Consider the following 17,923-nt stretch of genomic DNA (forward strand, 5'->3'; position numbering starts at 1 on the left):
GCTACCCACTGAGAAGCAGTTCCTGTAGTTATCCCACTTCACCCAGATGGAGGTGGAAGCAAAGAGGGATAGCTCGCTAGCCCAAAGTCACCAGTAATAGGCTGCTTGGCTCTGATACCAGGACTTTGCCTCAAAGCTTAGCCCTTCTTGCTGTGCTCCTCAGCCCTGCTCCTCCAGGAGCTGGAGAGACCCCCACCAGCTGTGCCTGGAACTGGAGGTCTCATGATGATGTGGCATTCAGTTCCGAGTTCCTCCCAGCCATGTTCTTGGAATGCCTGGAGGGGGATTCAGGTTTCCTTTGTTCCAGGTCCCAGGACCAGGGGAGGGCCACAGGAGCCACCTGTGCTTAAAGGTCCTCTCCCCAAGAAGGTCCTGGGGAAGTCAGTGGCAATAGCTCAGTGTGACTTGCTTCAGCCCCAAGAGCCAGAGACCTTGGTTGCCACTTTTCCTAGTGGTCATCCTTTTGTTCATTTGTCCATTCATTTATCCACCCTTTCATTTATCCAGCTGTTAATCCAGCAAACTCACTGATACTCACAGCAGACCAGTGTTGGCCAAGGATGACTCAGAAATGTGGGTGACAGAACTTCTGTCCCCAAAGCTCACAGTACTGAGCCAAGCAGTGGCTGAAGCAGGCAGGTGAGGGTGTACAGGGTACTTTGGGGTCCTGAGCTGTGTCTTTCCCCCTTTTTCTTTCAGGTTTTGTATGGAGGACTGGTAGGAATGGAGAGAGGGATAGTTGTGTGTCCCTCCCAGTATTGCTCAGTGGCTCAGAGGATCATTGTTGTCCAGGGCCATGTGGTCGAGACTCAAACCTAGACCTGGAGGGAGGGGACGGTCCCACTATGAACCAGGACCTGGCCAGGCCTGACTCCTTGGCCACTGCCCTGGGCCAGCCCAGCCTTTACCTCTAGCCCCACTCAACTCAGAAGTGGCAGGAACCCAAGGAAGGAGCAGCTCTGCCTTTGCCCATTGGGCAGAGCAGCTGTTCGATTTTGGTGATATCAGGTGGTTTTCACCACCCCTGAATGTGTTGTAATCATGTTTCCCTCACTTTGGCCAAGTCTTTACTTACTCAACAGAGGCCCTGGCTTGCCAGAAGCATCTGAGTAAAGCTCGCTACTGGATCCAGCCCATTACACCTGGGTAGCGCCAGCCCACCCCTCTGGGATGGGACGTGCCAGCTTTTGGTGTGATTCAGGTTGCATTAAAACTCCCCAGGTAGGAACTCAGCATCAAGGGATTGAGAAAATCTTCTCGACCAAAAGACGGTAGAGCGAAATGAGGCAAAGTGTCAGTGGCTGAGAAATTCCAAACAGAGTCGAGAGATTATCCTGGAGGTTATTCTTACACATTAAATAGATATCAGCTTGTTAGTCAAGTTGTAATGGAGAGGCTGGAGGGAACTGCCTGAAAATGTGGAGCTGTGCTCTGGTGGCTATGTTTCTTGAAGATAATTGTATGATGATATGGCTGTTGCAGTGTGACTGTGTGGTTGTGAGAGCCTTGTGTCTGATGCTCCTTTTGTCTACCTTATCGATAGACAAGTAGAACATATGGATTAAAAATAAATAAATAATAGAGGGAACAAATGTTAAAGTAAATTTAGTGGATTGAAATGCTGGTGATTGGTGAAGGGGAAGGGGAAGGCGTATGTATGTTATGTATAAATTTTTTCCTGTCTTCTTTTCACTGCTTTTTCTGAATTGATGCAGATGTTCTAGGAAATGATCATGATGATGAATATACAAGTATGTGATGATAGTGTGAGTTATTGATTATGTAACAAGAACGGAATGATCATATGATAAGAATGTTTTTGTTTGTATGTGGTTATGTATCAGAAATAAAAAATAAATTAATTAAAAAAAGAAGGGGGTAAGGGGTATGGTATGTATGAATTTTTTCTGTTGTCTTTTTATTTCTTTTTCTGAATTGATGCAAATGTTCTAAGAAATGATCATGATGATGAATATGCAGCTATGTGATGATATTGTGAATTACTGATTATATATGTAGGGCAGAATGATCGTATGTTAAGAATGTTTGTGTTTCTTTGTTGTCATTTTTTTTTAATTTTTAAATTAATAAAAAATAATTTAAAAAAAACAACTCCCCAGCTAGACTTGCAAATGGCTCAGCTGATCCTTTGTGGGCCTGAACAGTTGTGAATGCAGGTAAATTGTGTTCTGCAGTGGTCACTGAAAGTCCAGCCCTCCACTTAGAGTGCATTGTTGACTTTTTTCCCATCCATTCGCTTTTTTTTTTTTTTTTTAACATGGGCAGGCACCAGGAATCGAACCCGGGTCTCCGCCACGGCAGGCAAGAACTCTGCATGCTGAGCTACCGTGGCCCGCCCATCTATTGCTTTTATGATGCCCTAATGAATTGGGCCATTTCCATCCATTCTCAGGAAACATAAGGTGGTTTTCGTTCTTCTCAAAAAGTTTGTTTCAGGAAGCAGGATGTGGTACCTGTAGGTCCAGCTGCACTCAGGAGCCATATCCCACCCAGCCCGTGGGCTCCTGGGCAAATCATTCCCTTTGGAGCCTTTCATGCCTTCCGTGAGAAGCTGCCTCCTGGAGCTCTCATTCTCATCTCAAATGATGGGGTGATTTATGTAGCACCCCCAGCCAGTGGCTAGATGTCACAGCCTCAGCCACTGGCAGAATGGAGGGCCCTTCACCCCTTCTTCCCTGGCTCATTGTGTCTAGAGCCCCTGCTGCGGTCAAGGTTCTGTGAAGGGGCCAAGGGGCTTAGGCCTGGCCCTAACCTGGGAGTCCACAGTCCGGCCATGAGCCAGGGACTGCCTGGCACCTGTGAGGACCACTGGCAGCCACTCTCTACGGGCCAGTGGGCTTCTCAGTGCGCTACCACCAGGAAGAGAAGTGTCTCAATGCACAGGCCATGACCTGGACATGTGTCAGGCCAGACATGCTCCTCTGTTCTGGCTGTTGGTGTCCAGCTCCTCATGTGAACTGAGATCATAGAGAGACTTCAGGGAAGTGGGGTGGGTTATTTAGGCCTGATATGACTTAGGTACATGGGGAGCCCAGGGTGACTGGTGGGGAGATGGCTATGTGAGGTGAGGCAGGATGGGCTTTGGCAAAGGGAGGTGGATGGATTTGGAGCTGACAGAGATTGCTTCCGGGCTACAAAGATGGGCCCCCCACCTCCTCCCCTCTTCTCCCCACCTTCCTGCCAAGGTAGTTCTGAGTACCACCTTGGGGTGGCGCTGTTGGGACCTCCGGTGCATTAACAGATGTCAGGGGCTGTGATGCTGGGCCCCTTCCCTCCCTAGTCCAGCCTCTAGGCCTCTGACTGGCAGAGAGTTCCCCGCAGCCCATACTGCTTTTACTACTGTCCCAGTCTGTGAGACTCAGGCCAGCCTGGTCAGGGCTCCCCTGGAGGGCACATGAAGGCTCTGTAGGGGGAGAGGAGGGAAGGAGGGAAGGAGGAAGGAGAGAAGGAGGGATGGAGGGATGGAGGGAGGGAGGCAGCCCCATGCTGCAGGGCCACAGTGAGGACTGTGCCCTGCCTCGTTCTCAAGGGCCTCCTTTAGGGCTGGCCTCTTTGCTGCCCCTGGACCACTCTAACTCATCCTAGTTGAAGGTGTTTTTTAAGAGGCAGAATTTATCCCCGTTTACGGAGGCAGGGATTAGTCAGCAGGGTCTGGAACATGGGTCCTGAGAAGTAGCTGGGGTGGGGAGATACTTGGGCCAGGCTAGTAACTTTGGACAATTCCCTACATCTTAACTGGAAAACGCCTTGAACACCCCTGTCTTAAATGAATTTATGGAGTGCTGCACTTAATGCTTATCTGACTTAGGCACATTGGCAAGAGTGTAATCTAAAATTCAAATCTCGCTTGATATGCATGATTGGAAAGATGGGAACTCCATTTGTGTGTGTGTGTGTGTATGTGTTTTAATTTGTCAGCCTTGGCTCAGGTCACAGCAGGTGAATCTGAGGGCCAGGTCAGGGCCATGCTGTTGCCACCTGTGGGAACCTGACCACTGGTAAGCAGAAGCTGTTGGGGCTGGTGGGTACCCTCGTATGTTACTTTGGTCTTGCAGTTCAGTGCAGTGTCACCCAATGTCATGGTCAGATTCATGTGTCCACTTGGTCAAGTGATGGTACCTGTGTGTCTGGTTGGGCAAATGCTGGCCTGCCTGTTGCAGTGAGGACATTTTATAAAATTAAATCATCATCACATCAGTGCATCCATAGCTGGTTCCATTTGTAATCAGCCAAGGGGAGTGTCTTCTGCAATGAGTGATGCTTAATCTAATTACTGGAAGCCTGTTAAGGAGGATTCAGAAGAGACAGGCTCTCTTCCTGCTTTGGCCGGAGAGCCTTTCCTGTGGAGTTCGTCCAGACCCTCTGTTGGAATTGTTGGCTTCACAGCCTGCCCTGCGGATTTTATATTCTGCATTCCCACGGTTATGTGAGACATTTTTTATAAATTTTATATTTGTGAATGTTTCCTATTGATTCTGTTTCTCTAGAGAACCCTAACTAATATAACTTGGTATCAGGAGCAGTTCTTAAGAAACAGAATCTTAAAAATGGGTTTTTATGAATGATTTTCTGCTCTGACTGGACTCAAAGGCACTAAGGACTCTGATTCCCATAATCAGAATGACACTCCCAATCCATGGAGTGAGTCGGCAAAAGAGATAGTCAAAATACCACCATTTGATTCTCCTAATGCTTCACTTGTACGAAGCCAGGCTCTGAGGGATGATGTTTTTGACACCTTTATGGAGTCTTGTGGAAATAAGAGGTAGAGAGATGTTGGCTGGTTGTTGTTAGATACTCTGGATACATTAAGGAGTGAAAGAGATGGGCTTAAGTCTTCAAATGAGAAGCTTAAGCACTGTCTGACAGATGTAGAAGTTTCTATGAGTATCCTGAAGGAAAATCTTATTTCCTGTAGCTGTACACTTGAGATCTCTGAGAATCAGACTAAGAATCTTACTGTTAGAGTTGCAACTTTACAACGTAAACTGAATTCTCAATGTTACAGGGTGTCTGCCGTTGAAGTGAGGCATTGATTGGAAAGAAGTGGGACCTTGAAAAATGGGATGGTGACATACGGATTAATAATGATGTCGGTGGTGAGGTTGAAACCCTAGGTCATGCTGAGTCTTCTCTAGATAACCCTGTAATAGTCTGCCCTGAGGACATAGCCGCCCCACCTCCAGCCTGCCTTGAGGAATTGGCCACCCAACCTCCTCCTGAAGGGATTAGCCCTAGAGTGATTAATCCTGTTTCACCAGATGAAACTGCAAATGAAGGCCCTGAAGCAAATGGCTTGGAAGATATTTCTAATTCTTTTCATGCCCCACCCCTACCACCCCTCATTTCTTCCAGACGCATAACTAGACTACAGTTCCAACAGGCCCCTAAAAGTGAAGGTACAAAAATATGACACATGAGGAGGAACATTATACTCCAAAAGAACTGTGTGAGTTTTCCAATTCATATAGACAGAAATCAGGGAAATATGTGTGGCAATGGATTTTAAGGGTATGGAATAATGGTGGGAGGAATATAAGGCTGGATCAGGCTGAATTTATTGATATGGGCCCACTAAGCAGAGATTCTGCATTCAATGTTATAGCTCGAGTGGTTAGAAAAGGTATTAACAGTTTGTTTGGATGGGTGGTTGAAACATAGATCAAAAGGTGGCCAACATTACCTTAGGTTGAAGTGCCAGAACTGCCCTGGTATAGTGTAGATGAGGGGATCCAGAGGCTTAGAGAGATTGAAATGTTAGAATGGATTTATCATGCAAAATCTGCTCTTACATCCCAGGAATGTCTGGAGGATGCACCTTTTAGCAGAACAGTGAGAAATAAATTTGTGAGACTAGCGCCATCATCCCTGAAGAGCTCTGTAGTTGCACTTCTCTGTAGGTCAGATATTACTGTAGGAACTGCTGTCACTGAGCTGGAATCCTTAAACACAATGGGGATGACAGGATCCTGAGTTGGCAGAAGCCAGGTGGCAGCACTTAATCGCCAAAGACAAGGTAGATGTGGCTGTTATAATAGACAGCAAACTCAAAGCAGGGGTCAAAATTATATGACTTGCAGAGATTTGTGGCAATGGCTAGTAAATCATGGGGTACCTAGAAATACAATAGAAGGTCAATCTACTAAATTCTTGTTCGAGCTGTATAAACAAAAGAGTTCTAGGTCAAGTGAACAGAAGTCTAACCTGAATTACAAAAACACAGATTCATGGCCCCTTAATCAATTTCCAGACATGAGACAGTTTACAGACCCAGAGCCCCTGGAATGAAGGGGAGGCCAAGTCCCTTTGGGGGAAAACCCTGTCATACTGCCACAAATTTATACTGTTGATCTTCCTCTAAGCCTTCCCTGAGGAGACCTATGGCCTTTTACCAGGGTAACTGTGCATTGGGGAAAATGAAATGATCAGATATTTGGGGGATTATTAGACACTGGTTCAAAAGTGATATTAATTCCAGGGGACCCAACACATCACTCTGGTCCACCAGTCAGAGTGGGGACTTATGGAGGCCAGGTGATCAATGGAATTTTAACTCAGGTCCATCTCACAGTTGGTCCAATAGGCCCCTGGACCCATTCTGTAGTTATTTCTCCAGTTCCAGTATGTATAATTGGAATAGACATACTGAGCAACAGGCAGAATCCCCACTTTGGCTCTCTAACTCGTGCAGTGAAGGCTATTATGGTGGGAAAGGCCAAGTGGAAGCCACTAGAATTGCCCCTACCTAACAAAATAGTAAATCAGAAGCAATATTGGATTCCTGGAGGGATTGCAGAGATTATTGCCACTCTTGAGGACTTGAAGGATGCAGGGGTGGTGATTCCCACCACATCCCCATTGAACTCTCCTATTTGGCCTGTGCAGAAAACAGATGGGTCTTGGAGAATGACAGTGGATTATCGTAAACTCAACCAGGTGGTAACTCCAATTGCAGCTGCTGTTTCAGATATGGTATCATTGCTTGAGCAAATTAATACATACCCTGGTACCTGGTATGCAGCTATTGATCTGGCAAATGCTTTTTTTCTCAGTAGCTGTTAGTAAGGACCACCAGAAACAGTTTGCTTTCAGCAGGCAAGGTCAGCAATATACTTTCACTGTCCTACATCAGGGGTATATCAACTCTCCAGCCCTATGTCGTAATCTTGTCCTCAGAGACCTTGATTGTTTCTCCCTCCCACAAGACATCACACTGGTCCATTATATTGATGATATCATGTTGATTGCACCTAGTGAGCAAGAAGTAGCAGCTATTCTAGATTTAATGGTAAGGCATTTGCATGTCAGAGGATGGAAGATAAATCCAACAAAAATACAGGGGCCTTCCACCTCAGTGAAATTTCTAGGTGTCCAGTGGTGTGGGACTTGTTGAGATATCCCTTCTAAGGTGAAGGATAAGTTGCTGCATCTGGCCCCTCCTACAACCAAAAAAGAGGCCCAATGCCTAGTTGGTCTCTTCGGATTTTGGTGACAACATATTCCTCATTTGGGTGTGCTACTCCAGCCCATGTATCGAATGACCAGAAAAGCTGGTAATTTTGATTGGGGACCTGAACAAGAGGAGGCTCTGCGACAGGTCCAGGCTGCTGTACAAGCTGCTCTGCCACTTGGGCCATATGATCCAGCAGATCCAATGGTGCTGGAAGTGTCAGTGGCAAATAGAGATGCTGTTTGGAGCCTTTGGCATGCCCCTATAGGAGAAGCACAATGCAGACCCTTAGGATTTTGGAGCAAAGCCTTACCATCTGCTGCAGATAACTACTCTCCTTTTGAGAAACAGCTTTTGGCCTGCTACTGGGCCTTAGTAGAGACTGAGTGCTTAACCATGGGCCACCAAGTTACCATGAGACCTGAGTTGCCTATCATGAGCTGGGTGTTGTCTGACCCACCAAGCCATAAAGTTGGGCGTGTGCAGCAGCACTCTATTGTAAAATGGAGATGGTATATACAACATAGAGCCAGAGCAGGTTCTGAAAGCACAAGTAAGTTACATGAGGATGTAGCCCAAATGCCCATGGTCTCTGTTCCTGCCACGTTACCTTCTCTTTCCCAGACCAGAACTGTGGCCTCTTGGGGAGTTCCTTATAATGAATTGACTGAGGAAGAGAAAACTTGGGCCTGGTTTGCAGATGGTTCAGCATGATATGGAGGTTCCACCTGAAAGTGGACAGCTGCAGCACTACACCCCCTTTCTGGGGTGTCCTTGAAGGACAACAGTGAGGGGAAATCCTCCCAGTGGGCAGAACTTCGAGCAGTGCACCTGGTTGTTCATTTTGCTTGGAAGGAGAACTGGCTAGAGGTGTGTTTGTATGCTGACTCATGGGCTGTTGCTAATGGTTTGGCTGGATGGTTAGGGACTTGGAAAGACCATAATTGGAAAAGTGGTGGCAAAGAGGTCTGGGGAAGAAGTATGTGGCTAGACCTTTCTGAGTGGGCTAAAAACATGAACATATTTGTGTCCCATGTGAATGTGCACCAGAAGGTGACTTCAGCAGAGGAAGGTTTTAATAATCAAATGGATAAGATGATTCATACTGTGGATACCAGTCAGCCTCTTTCCCCAGCAACTCCTGTCATTGCCCAATGGACTCATGAACAAAGTGGTCATGATGGTAGGGATGGAGGTTATGCATGGGCTCAGCAACATGGACTTCCACTCACCAAGGCTAACTTGGCTAGAGCCACTGCTGAGTGCCCAGTGTGCCGTAGCAGAGACCCCCAATATGGCTCCATTCCCCGAGGTGACCAGCTGGCTACATGGTGGCAGGTTGGTTACATTGGACCACTCCCTTCATGAAGGGGCAGCGATTTGTTCTAACTGGAATAGACACATACTCTGGATATGGGTTTGCTTTCTCTGCTCGCAGTGCTTCTGCCAAAACTGACATCCGTGGGCTTACAAAATGCCTTATCCATCATCATGGTATTCCACACAGCATTGCTTCTGATCAAGGAACACATTTCATAGCAAATGAAGTGTGGGAATGGGCACATGCTCATGGAATTCTCTGGTCTTAACATGTTCCCTATCATCCAGAAGCAGCTGGATTGATAGAACGGTGGAATGGCCTTTTGAAAACTCAGTTATGGTGCCAACTAGGTGGCAGTACCTTGAAGGGCTGGAGTAATGTTCTCCAGGAAGCTGTGTATGCTCTGAATCAGCGTCCACTGTATGGTGCTGTTTCTCCCATAGCCAGGATCTATGGGTCCAGGAACCAAGGGGTGAAAATGGGAGTGGTACCACTCACTATTATCCCTAGTGATCCACTAGGAAAATTTTTGCTTCCTGTCCCTGCGACCCTGAGCTCTGCTGGTCTACAGTTTTTAGTTCCAAAAGGGGGAGTGCTTCCTTCTGGAGAAACAACAGTGATTTCATTGAACTGGAATCTAAGACTGCCACCTGGTCATTTTGGGCTACTCATGCCCCTGGATCAACAAGCCAAGAACGGGATTACATTACTGGCTGGGGTAATTGACCCTCTCGGGGAAGTAGGACTGCAACTACACAATGGAGGTAACGAAGAGTTTTCTTGGAATATAGTAGATCCCCTAGGGCATCTTTTAGTACTATCATGCCCTGTGATTAAAATCGATGGAAAACTGCAACAACCCAATTCAGGCAGGGCTCCTAATGGCTCTGAAACTTCAGGAATGGAGGTTTCGGTTACCCCACCAGGTAAAGAACCACGGCCAGCTAAAGTGCTTGCTGAGGGTAAAGGGAACATAAAATGGGTAGTGGAAGAAGGTAGTGATAAATATGAACTACAACGACGTGATCAGTTACAGAAACAAGGACTGTAATACTGTTTCGTTCATGTTATACTATTTAACTTGTAAGATATCAAGTTTAAGGATGAATATTACCTAAAGACTTGCACCCTATTCTGGAGAGATTTAATGTGGTTCCAGGTATATGCAGGACAGTTGAGTATTGTTAGGTGAAAGAAAAAATGTGTTTTATTGTTTTTTATTTAGAAATTAGGTATAGTTTAAGGTGATATATATATAGCTGGCAAGTTGACAAGTAGTAGACTGTCATGGTCAGGTTCATTCGTCAACTTGGCCAAGTGGTGGTACCTGTTTGTCTGGTTGGGCAAGTGCTGGCCTGTCTGTCGTGATGAGGACATTCATAAAATTAAATCACGATCACATCATGAGCTGTGGATGCAGCTGATTCCATTTGTAATCAGCCAAAAGGAGTGTCTTCTGCAATGAGTGATGCTTCATCTAATCACTGGAAGCCTTTTAAAAAAAAGGAGGATTCAGAAGAGACAGGCTCTCTTCCTTCTTTGGCTGGCGAGCCTCTCCTGTGGAGTTCGTCCAGACCCTCCATTGGAATAGTTGGCTTCACATACTGCCCTGTGGAATTTGAACTCTGCATTCCCACAGTTACGTGAGACACTTTTATGAATTTTATATTTGCAAGTATTTCCTATTGATTCTGTTTCTCTAGAGAACCCTAATATGCCCACAAACTAGTTAAGTGAAGACATTTGTTATTCCTGGTACTCAACCCCCTTCCCCTGAAAATCAGTTATTTTAGAATGGAAGTTGAATGTGATAAAATGTGTTCTGAAGAAAGCAAAACAACTGCTTGATACTTAATAATGTCAGTTTATGAGACAGGAGGCTGTGAAATATTGGCAACAAGGACAAGGAAGTAAAAAGTATCTTTAAACCTAAAGTACATGGCTGACTTTCATTTGATGGGCTCCTGGAACACTTATCCCCTGCTGTTCTAATTCGCTAGTTGCCAGAGTGCGAAAGCCAGAAACAGTATGGCTTTTAAAAAGGGGAATTTAATAAGTTAGAAGCTTGCAGTTTTAAGGCCATGAATTTGTCCCAGTTAAAGCAAGTCCATAGAAGTGTCCAATCTAAGGCATCCAGGGAAAGATGCCTTGATTCAAGAAGGTTGATCAAGTTCAGAGTTTCTCTCTGAAGTGGAAAGGCACATGGCGAACATGTTCAGGGTTTCCCTATGGGCTGGAAGGGCACATGGTGAACACGGCATATGGGATCATCTGCTAGCTTTCTCTCCTGGCTTCCTGTTTCATGAAGCTTTCTGGGAGGTGTTTTCCTTCTTCATCTCCAAAAGTCACTGGCTGGTGGACTATCTGCTTCTCATGACTACGTCATTCTTCTCTGCTCTCTCTGAATCTCCTTCCTTCTTCAAAATGTTTCCTCTTTTATGGGATTTCAGTAAACTAATCAAGATCTACCTAGAATGGGTAGAGGGACGTCTCTACCTAATCCAGTGTAACAACCACTCTTGACTGAGTTCACATCTCCGGGGAGGTAATCTAATTAAAGTTTCAAACATACAGGTATGAATAGGGATTAGAAGAGACAGCTGCCTTTACAAAATGGGATTAGGATTAAAACATTGCTTTTCTAGGGTACATACATCCTTTCAAACCAGCACACTTGCCTTGCATGTGTTCCTCTGGGGACAGTAGTCTGGGACCTTGTGAGTTTTGGATTATGTGACATCTTCAGAAGCAAAACCCTCTCACAGAATGTGACCCCCAGCACTTATGGGTGTCACTGATGTGCTCCAGGACCCCTCAGGCAAAACACCTAACTGGCCTCTAAGAGAATAGTCCATCTGGAGAGAGAATCATACCTCCCTGGGCCCACATGCCCACAGAAGGGGCCTAGAAGGAGGAAGGGCTGTGCATGGGGAGAGACACTCTGGCCAGGCCTGAACCTGAGGAGTGTCACTGAGCAGGCCCCAAGTCATTTGCCTGATGAGTCAGTGGAGGCTGGGTGGGGCATGGCATCTCCCAGGCCTCCCTAGCCGGCTCCCAAGCTCCCACAGCTCTCACTAAACCCACCTCTGGGTACTCAGCCCTACCCAGGCCCTCCACTACGAGTTTCTGCCTGGGCGCCTGGGGCTCCCTGTTGTGACCAGGTCTTATCTTGCAGGTGGTGAGAGGCTACAAGGCAACCATCCAGCAGACCCTAGACATCCTCTTCCTTCAGGAAGGCTCTGAGTTTTTGAGCAGCACAGATGCATCGAGCCGGGACTCTGCTGACCGCACCATTATTGCTTGGGATTTCCGGAGCTCTGCCAAGATCTCCAACCAGATTTTCCATGTGAGAAAGCCCATTTGACCTTTGCATCTCAGCCACCAGGATACCTCTGTGCAGTGCTAACCTCCCTGGGCTCCCATGTGACTTCCTGTGGGAGATTGTTCAGCTTGCAGAATCCCTGCAGGTGCATGGGCTGCCTGACATCTCTAGGAATGGGATTAGATGGAGTGCAGGTCCAGGTCCACTGCACGGAGAGCCTTCTGTAGCTCCCAACTGTCAGTGATTTCCCCCCTCTCTTCCTGCCCTTTTCTCCTTCCAGCACAGCAACTCTAGCAGGTAAAGGTGTGGGGGGCAGCCCCACCCAGAGCCGTGGGGAAGATGACCTTTACCGAGAGGCCCCCCACCTAGCCAGCCAAGGCAGAAGGGCTTTATGACCCTCCATGCTCAGCACTTTTAGCAGGTGCTGGGGTTTCGAAATTCAGAACAGAGGCCCAAGGTTAGACCATTTGTGTTCAAGTCTTAGATTCCCCACTTTTAAACTGGGGGCTTTAGGCCCATCGCTTTGCCTCTTTGAGTCTCATTTTCCTCATTGGCAAATTAGGGACAATAATATCTATCACTCACCTCGTAGGGTTTGAGAATTAAAAGAGATAATGCTTATAAAGAGTTTAGCACTGTGTCAGGTACAGTGAGCACTCAGTAAATGCTTTAACCACCGCCATCATCACCATCATCATCACCGCCACCACCACCACCTCCATCACCATCACCAACACCAGCAACATCATCACCACCACCATCATCATCATCAGTTGAGATTTCAAATTAGCTGTGGCTAATCTCTTTGAAGCTCCCACAATGAATTTTTAAAAGCATAATAAGTTTATACCCATACCTTTTTTCCCTCTCCTGCTTTCACTTGTCCTCGGAGACTAGTGACCCCTGAGCCCAATTGTCTTTAGATCTTCACGCAAGTTTCTTCAAATCTCTGTCAGCTTCATCTTTACATCACTCTTTCCTCTGTGGGTCATATCTCCTTTTGCCTCCCTCTTAGGAGATCCATGTGGTTGCATTTAGGGCCCACCTGGGTAATCCAGGATAATCCCCCATCTCGAAAACTTTAACATAATTACATCTGCAAAGACTCCCCCCCCCCCTTTTTTTTTTAACTTTGTAAAGTAACATTCACATGGTGCAGAGATTAGGATGTGGATAGATTCTTGAGGTGGGGCCAACTTTCCAGCCTCCCATAAGGACCATGAGCCACAAATATGGGCAGCTCTAGAAGCTGGAAAAGGTGAGGAAACAGACTCTCCCCTAGAGCCTCCAGAAGAAACTGGCCCTGTTGACACTTTGAGTTTAGTCCAGTGAAACCTAATGTGGCCTTCTGATCTCCAGAAATGGCACATGAAGTGTTTGTGTTGTGCTAAGTGACTGAGTTTGTGGTCGTTTCTTACAGTGGTCAGAGGACACTCATACAGACTACTAAGCCTAGTCTGGGGGGAGGTACAGTAAGGGCCTGCGAGCACAGCGCCAGGTGGGGTGTCTGTGGTGACAGGGGTCTCTGTTGGAGCGCTCTCTGACCGTCATGTGGCCCCATTGCTTCTCAGGAGCGGTACACCTGCCCCAGCCTTGCCTTGCACCCACGGGAGCCCGTGTTCCTGGCACAGACCAATGGCAACTACCTGGCCCTCTTCTCTGCCGTGTGGCCCTATCGGATGAGCAGAAGGCGGCGCTATGAAGGGCACAAGGTAACATGGTCCCTGCCCCCAGGCTGGGTGCTGAGCACTGTCCCCAGAGCCTCCCATCAGATGGCACTAGTCATAGATGTGGGACCCTTGCTTGCCATCTCCCAGGCAACCCTGTGTCATGGAGTCTGTGTACCAGGCCTAACTGCTGGGCTGAAAAGGGTTTCCTGATTACTTCACTTACAGATTACAGGGTGGGGCAGGGTGGAGGATAGAGTGGGGATGGGAGGGCAGTCTCTCTCTCTTTCCCCTTCCTGCCACCCTAGGGGACACTGGGTGTGTTGCCAGCCCTGCCCCTTACCTCCCTGGGCCTCAGCTTCCTCCTCTGTGGAATGGTCATGACAGTTGCTGCCTTACAAGACTGCCTATCTGTCTAACCCACTCACCTCCCCGCCCTGGTGCCACCCTCTGCAGGTAGAAGGCTATTCAGTGGGCTGCGAGTGTTCCCCGGATGGCGACCTTCTGGTGACCGGCAGTGCAGATGGCCGGACCCTGCAATACAGCTTCCGTACCGCCAGGCGAGCTTGCACACTGTCTGGGCACACGCAGGCCTGTGTTGGTGCCACCTTCCACCCTGTGCTGCCCTCTGTCCTCGCCACCTGCTCCTGGGAGGGCGATGCTAAGATCTGGCACTGAGCATCCTGTTGTGGAGCCCTTCTGGTCACTGGCCTGGGACCCAGGGCTCCCCTTCTTCCTTGTGGAGGAAAGGGTATGGCCAAAGGCCCTGAGTTGCACTGAGGGGTCTTTGGGCTCAGAACTGCCTTCACCATTCTCTGACCAAGCTCTGACAGAGTTTCCTCATCTGTAAAATGGGGACAAGAATCTGTATCAGGACCATGAGGATAATAGTACAAGCACCTAGCAGACTGCCAGCAATGCTCAATAAATATTACTGTTTTTTCTGTTTCATATGTTATTTTAGCAACAAGTGTATATTATTCATGGCTTCCTTGTGCTTCTCCCTCCCAGGCCTGCTGCGGCTCTGGAAAAAGAGTATTGTGAGAGTATGAGATTGGCTGACCCATTCTCTCTGACCCTGAGGGGCTTCCAGGGACAGTGGGGGATTCTGGGTCTTAGGTCTGCCTCCAGGAACTCTGTCTGGAGCACAGCAGAGGTTGCCTGCCTGAGCAGATCCTCACTGGAGTCTGGTGTCTCTCCCAGCCACACAGCTACTGGGTCCCTTGTCCACCTAAGCCCTGGGCCCCAGCTCCTATTTGCCCATGCCCCACACCCCACCCCCAAAAGAATATGTGCTGTGCCTGCATGCAAGTGTTTGCCCAGGTCAGGGAGTCTCGAGGAGTTGACTAGGGGGAGAACCAGTATACTCCCTGGGGATCTGGGCAGGCCAATGGGCACTAAACTCCACCAGAACCAGCAATTGAGGGGCTGTCCTGAGAGCCCGAGGACCCTTGGGCAGGTGAGGGGTGAGGTCCGCAGGTGTCATACCTGGTGAAGGGGTCATCCCCATGGCTTCAGGAGGCTTCCTGGAGGAGACAGACCTGAGGCGGTGAGGTGGGCATTCCTGGCAGGGGAGTCAGTGGAGATGGGCCCGGGCAGAGGGAGGCCACAGGGATGGGTGGGCATCCAGCTTTGCAGCTCCCAGAACCTGGCCTCCAGCCCAGCTCTGCAGTCACTGCAGCCCAAGGCCTTGGGCAAGTCACCTCCTCTCCAAGCCTCAGATTCCTTACCTGTGAACACCCAGCCTGCAGGTGGGTACGAGGGTGCCTACCACAGCCTGTGCTCTGGTTTTGGGCAGGGGCGGCATTGGCCGAAATAAGAATGCTTATTTCATTGTAACACTTAGCTTCTGCTAAGTGGTTCTCAGGTGTCTTTGGGGTCCATGGGAAGGCCGTTCCAGGCAGAGGGAACAGCTGTGCAAAGGCCTGAATTGGAGCTTAGCTGCCCTCTCACCTTACCCTGCTACCCCTGGTACAGAGGCTGACACTGTGTACTCCTCCTGGGGGCCAGTGGGAGGGACTGAAACCCCCAGCCCATGCAGGGTGGAGGTCCCTTGCCTAGACAGGTTGCCTGGATGGGCCTGTGCTCAGAGAGGCAGCACCCTCAGTTAGTCTCACAATTGCCTGATTGGTTGGAAATAAGAGCCTCATGCCCCATGCTCAGTGGCTTTGCCCTGCCCAAAGTGGAGGCGAACACAAGGCAGGGCTGCCACCCAGCAGAGCAACCCAGGAACCTAGTGTGGGCATCTTGTCCCCACCCCCATGCTTTTCCCCGGCTCTACCAAGGGAGCTCCTGTGGCCAGGAAGCCCACCTCTGGCTCACTTCCTCTGAAGCCTTCCAGGTCACACCCCTTCTCCATGCTCCCACTGCACAGGCCTTAGGGCCTTTGTACCCGCTGTGTGGCCCCCTCTGCAGACCTCCAACCCCGGCTCTTCCCTCAGGGCAGCCATCATGAAACCCCTGTCTAAATTACAGCACCCAACGCTTAGCCCTTACTCCTCTTTCCCTCTCAGAGTGCTTGTCTCCACCTCATTCAACCCTCTCCTGCAGTGGAACCAGAATCCCATGAGGCCAGCACTCCTGCTCCCTGCTGTACCCCTGGCCCCAGGTGCTCTGTGAGTAACTGCTGGCGGAGTCTGATGACAGGATGTGGGCTTTGGGGTTAGACAGACCTGGACTTAACCCTGCCTCCCCCTTTCATTGCCCGTGTCACCTCCTGTGCCTCAGTTTCCATGACTGTAAAATGAGAATTGATAGTCCCCATTGAAGGGAGGTTAATGAGAGCAGGTTGCCATAGCTCTGGGCAGTGCCTGTATATAGAAGACATTCAAGAAACAGCAACTGAGAGGATTACTGTGGGGTCAGTCGAGAGCAGGCATTGAGCCAGTTTCCCCAGAGGATGCCATTTGACTCCGTCCCCACACCTTGCTGTGGCAGGCCGAGGAGCCTTTGGTGGCAGGACCCTCTCTGCCAATCCTGCTGCCCCTGGCACCCCCAGGGCACTGGCCTCAGGTCTGCCTGCGGCAGGACCTGCTAGCGAGGGCTCCCTCCTTCCGTGGTTCTCACTGACCTGTCTCAGGGAAGGACTGGCTGGCTTCTGTCCCGTGCCTGCTCCCAGACTGAGGGTCCATGGCCAGACGTGATGGGGGCTGTGATTTGTAGCTCCCACAATGGAGCTACAGGGGAGAAGAATCTGCTTCCCCCCAAAAAACTGCGGTCCCCCTACAAGTACTTTCAGGAGGGTGTCTCCCCAGATCCAGCCGGAACAGGCCCTTGGCACGTGTTTGTCAAATGACCGAATGATGTGTGAATGAAGCTGACACAAGATGTGGGCTGGGGCAGTGCCCCATGGTGTGTCCACACACCTGATGTCCTGTTTTCTAGGCCAGCATCACACTCAGGGGTTCTCCTTCTTGATGTGGCACATCTTCTAATTTTAATTACGTGGTGTGTGCAGCCTGCTTTGCCCACTCGACATGCCAGCATCCCACTCCTACAGGTCATGGCCTCCCCCCACCCGCAGCTACCCGGCCCCTCTGTTGTGTGAGTGCGCACCTTGGCTGTCCTTTGACCCCATGAGATTTAGAGGCACCTTTGCCAGGGTGTGGTCTCTCTGGTTCTCAGTTTTATTGTCTGTAAAGTGGGCCTTTGGAATGACCAGAGATGTGGCACAGAGGAGCGGGAGCTATGGGTTGCTACCTTCTCCACTGCACCTGGGTTTGGTGCCAGCCAGGTCTCCTCCCTCTGAACCAGCCCACCACCCCCAGGTGAGCCGACTGGGGCTCCTCAGGCCCCAGGCCCCACTGGGCCTGATGCTTGGTATCAACCCTCCATCTACATGATTTCTCAAGCCCTGTGGGTGCGATGGGTGCTGGCAGGCTGTAGGCCCTCTGCCCCCTTGGGGCTATTCCACTGAGACTGAGGATAGAGCCACACCACCTCCTCCCCACTGCTTTCCTCTGAGGAGCAGGACCGACTCTGCTGCTCCCCAAGGTGACAGGGAGGTCACCACTTGTGATTTTACAACAAAAAGCTAAATATAGATCAGGAATGTAAAAGCAGCATGAGCTCTCCCCTCCTATCCACCTTCCTTGGTCTTCACCTCCAGGAAACTGCAGTAGCAGACCTGCAGCCATCGTGGG

At 49.2% G+C, this 17,923-nt stretch overlaps 1 protein-coding gene across 5 annotated transcripts in view; it reads left to right on the top strand.

The window, feature by feature from the left end:
- Positions 1–14,739, top strand: part of WDR25 (WD repeat domain 25) — a 199,432-nt gene extending 184,693 nt beyond the window's left edge. For all 5 annotated transcript variants that reach the window (XM_077123541.1, XM_077123542.1, XM_077123545.1 and 2 more), the window contains 3 exons: positions 11,968–12,138; positions 13,686–13,826; positions 14,238–14,739. In XM_077123541.1, the coding sequence (XP_076979656.1) occupies positions 11,968–12,138; positions 13,686–13,826; positions 14,238–14,459 (534 nt within the window). In that variant the 3' untranslated portion in view covers positions 14,460–14,739. The remainder of the gene's footprint in view (positions 1–11,967; positions 12,139–13,685; positions 13,827–14,237) is intronic.
- Positions 14,740–17,923: the final 3,184 nt, after the last annotated feature.

The sequence above is a fragment of the Tamandua tetradactyla genome, chromosome 12, assembly GCF_023851605.1.
Source record: "Tamandua tetradactyla isolate mTamTet1 chromosome 12, mTamTet1.pri, whole genome shotgun sequence".
NCBI classification, from domain to species: domain Eukaryota; kingdom Metazoa; phylum Chordata; class Mammalia; order Pilosa; family Myrmecophagidae; genus Tamandua; species Tamandua tetradactyla.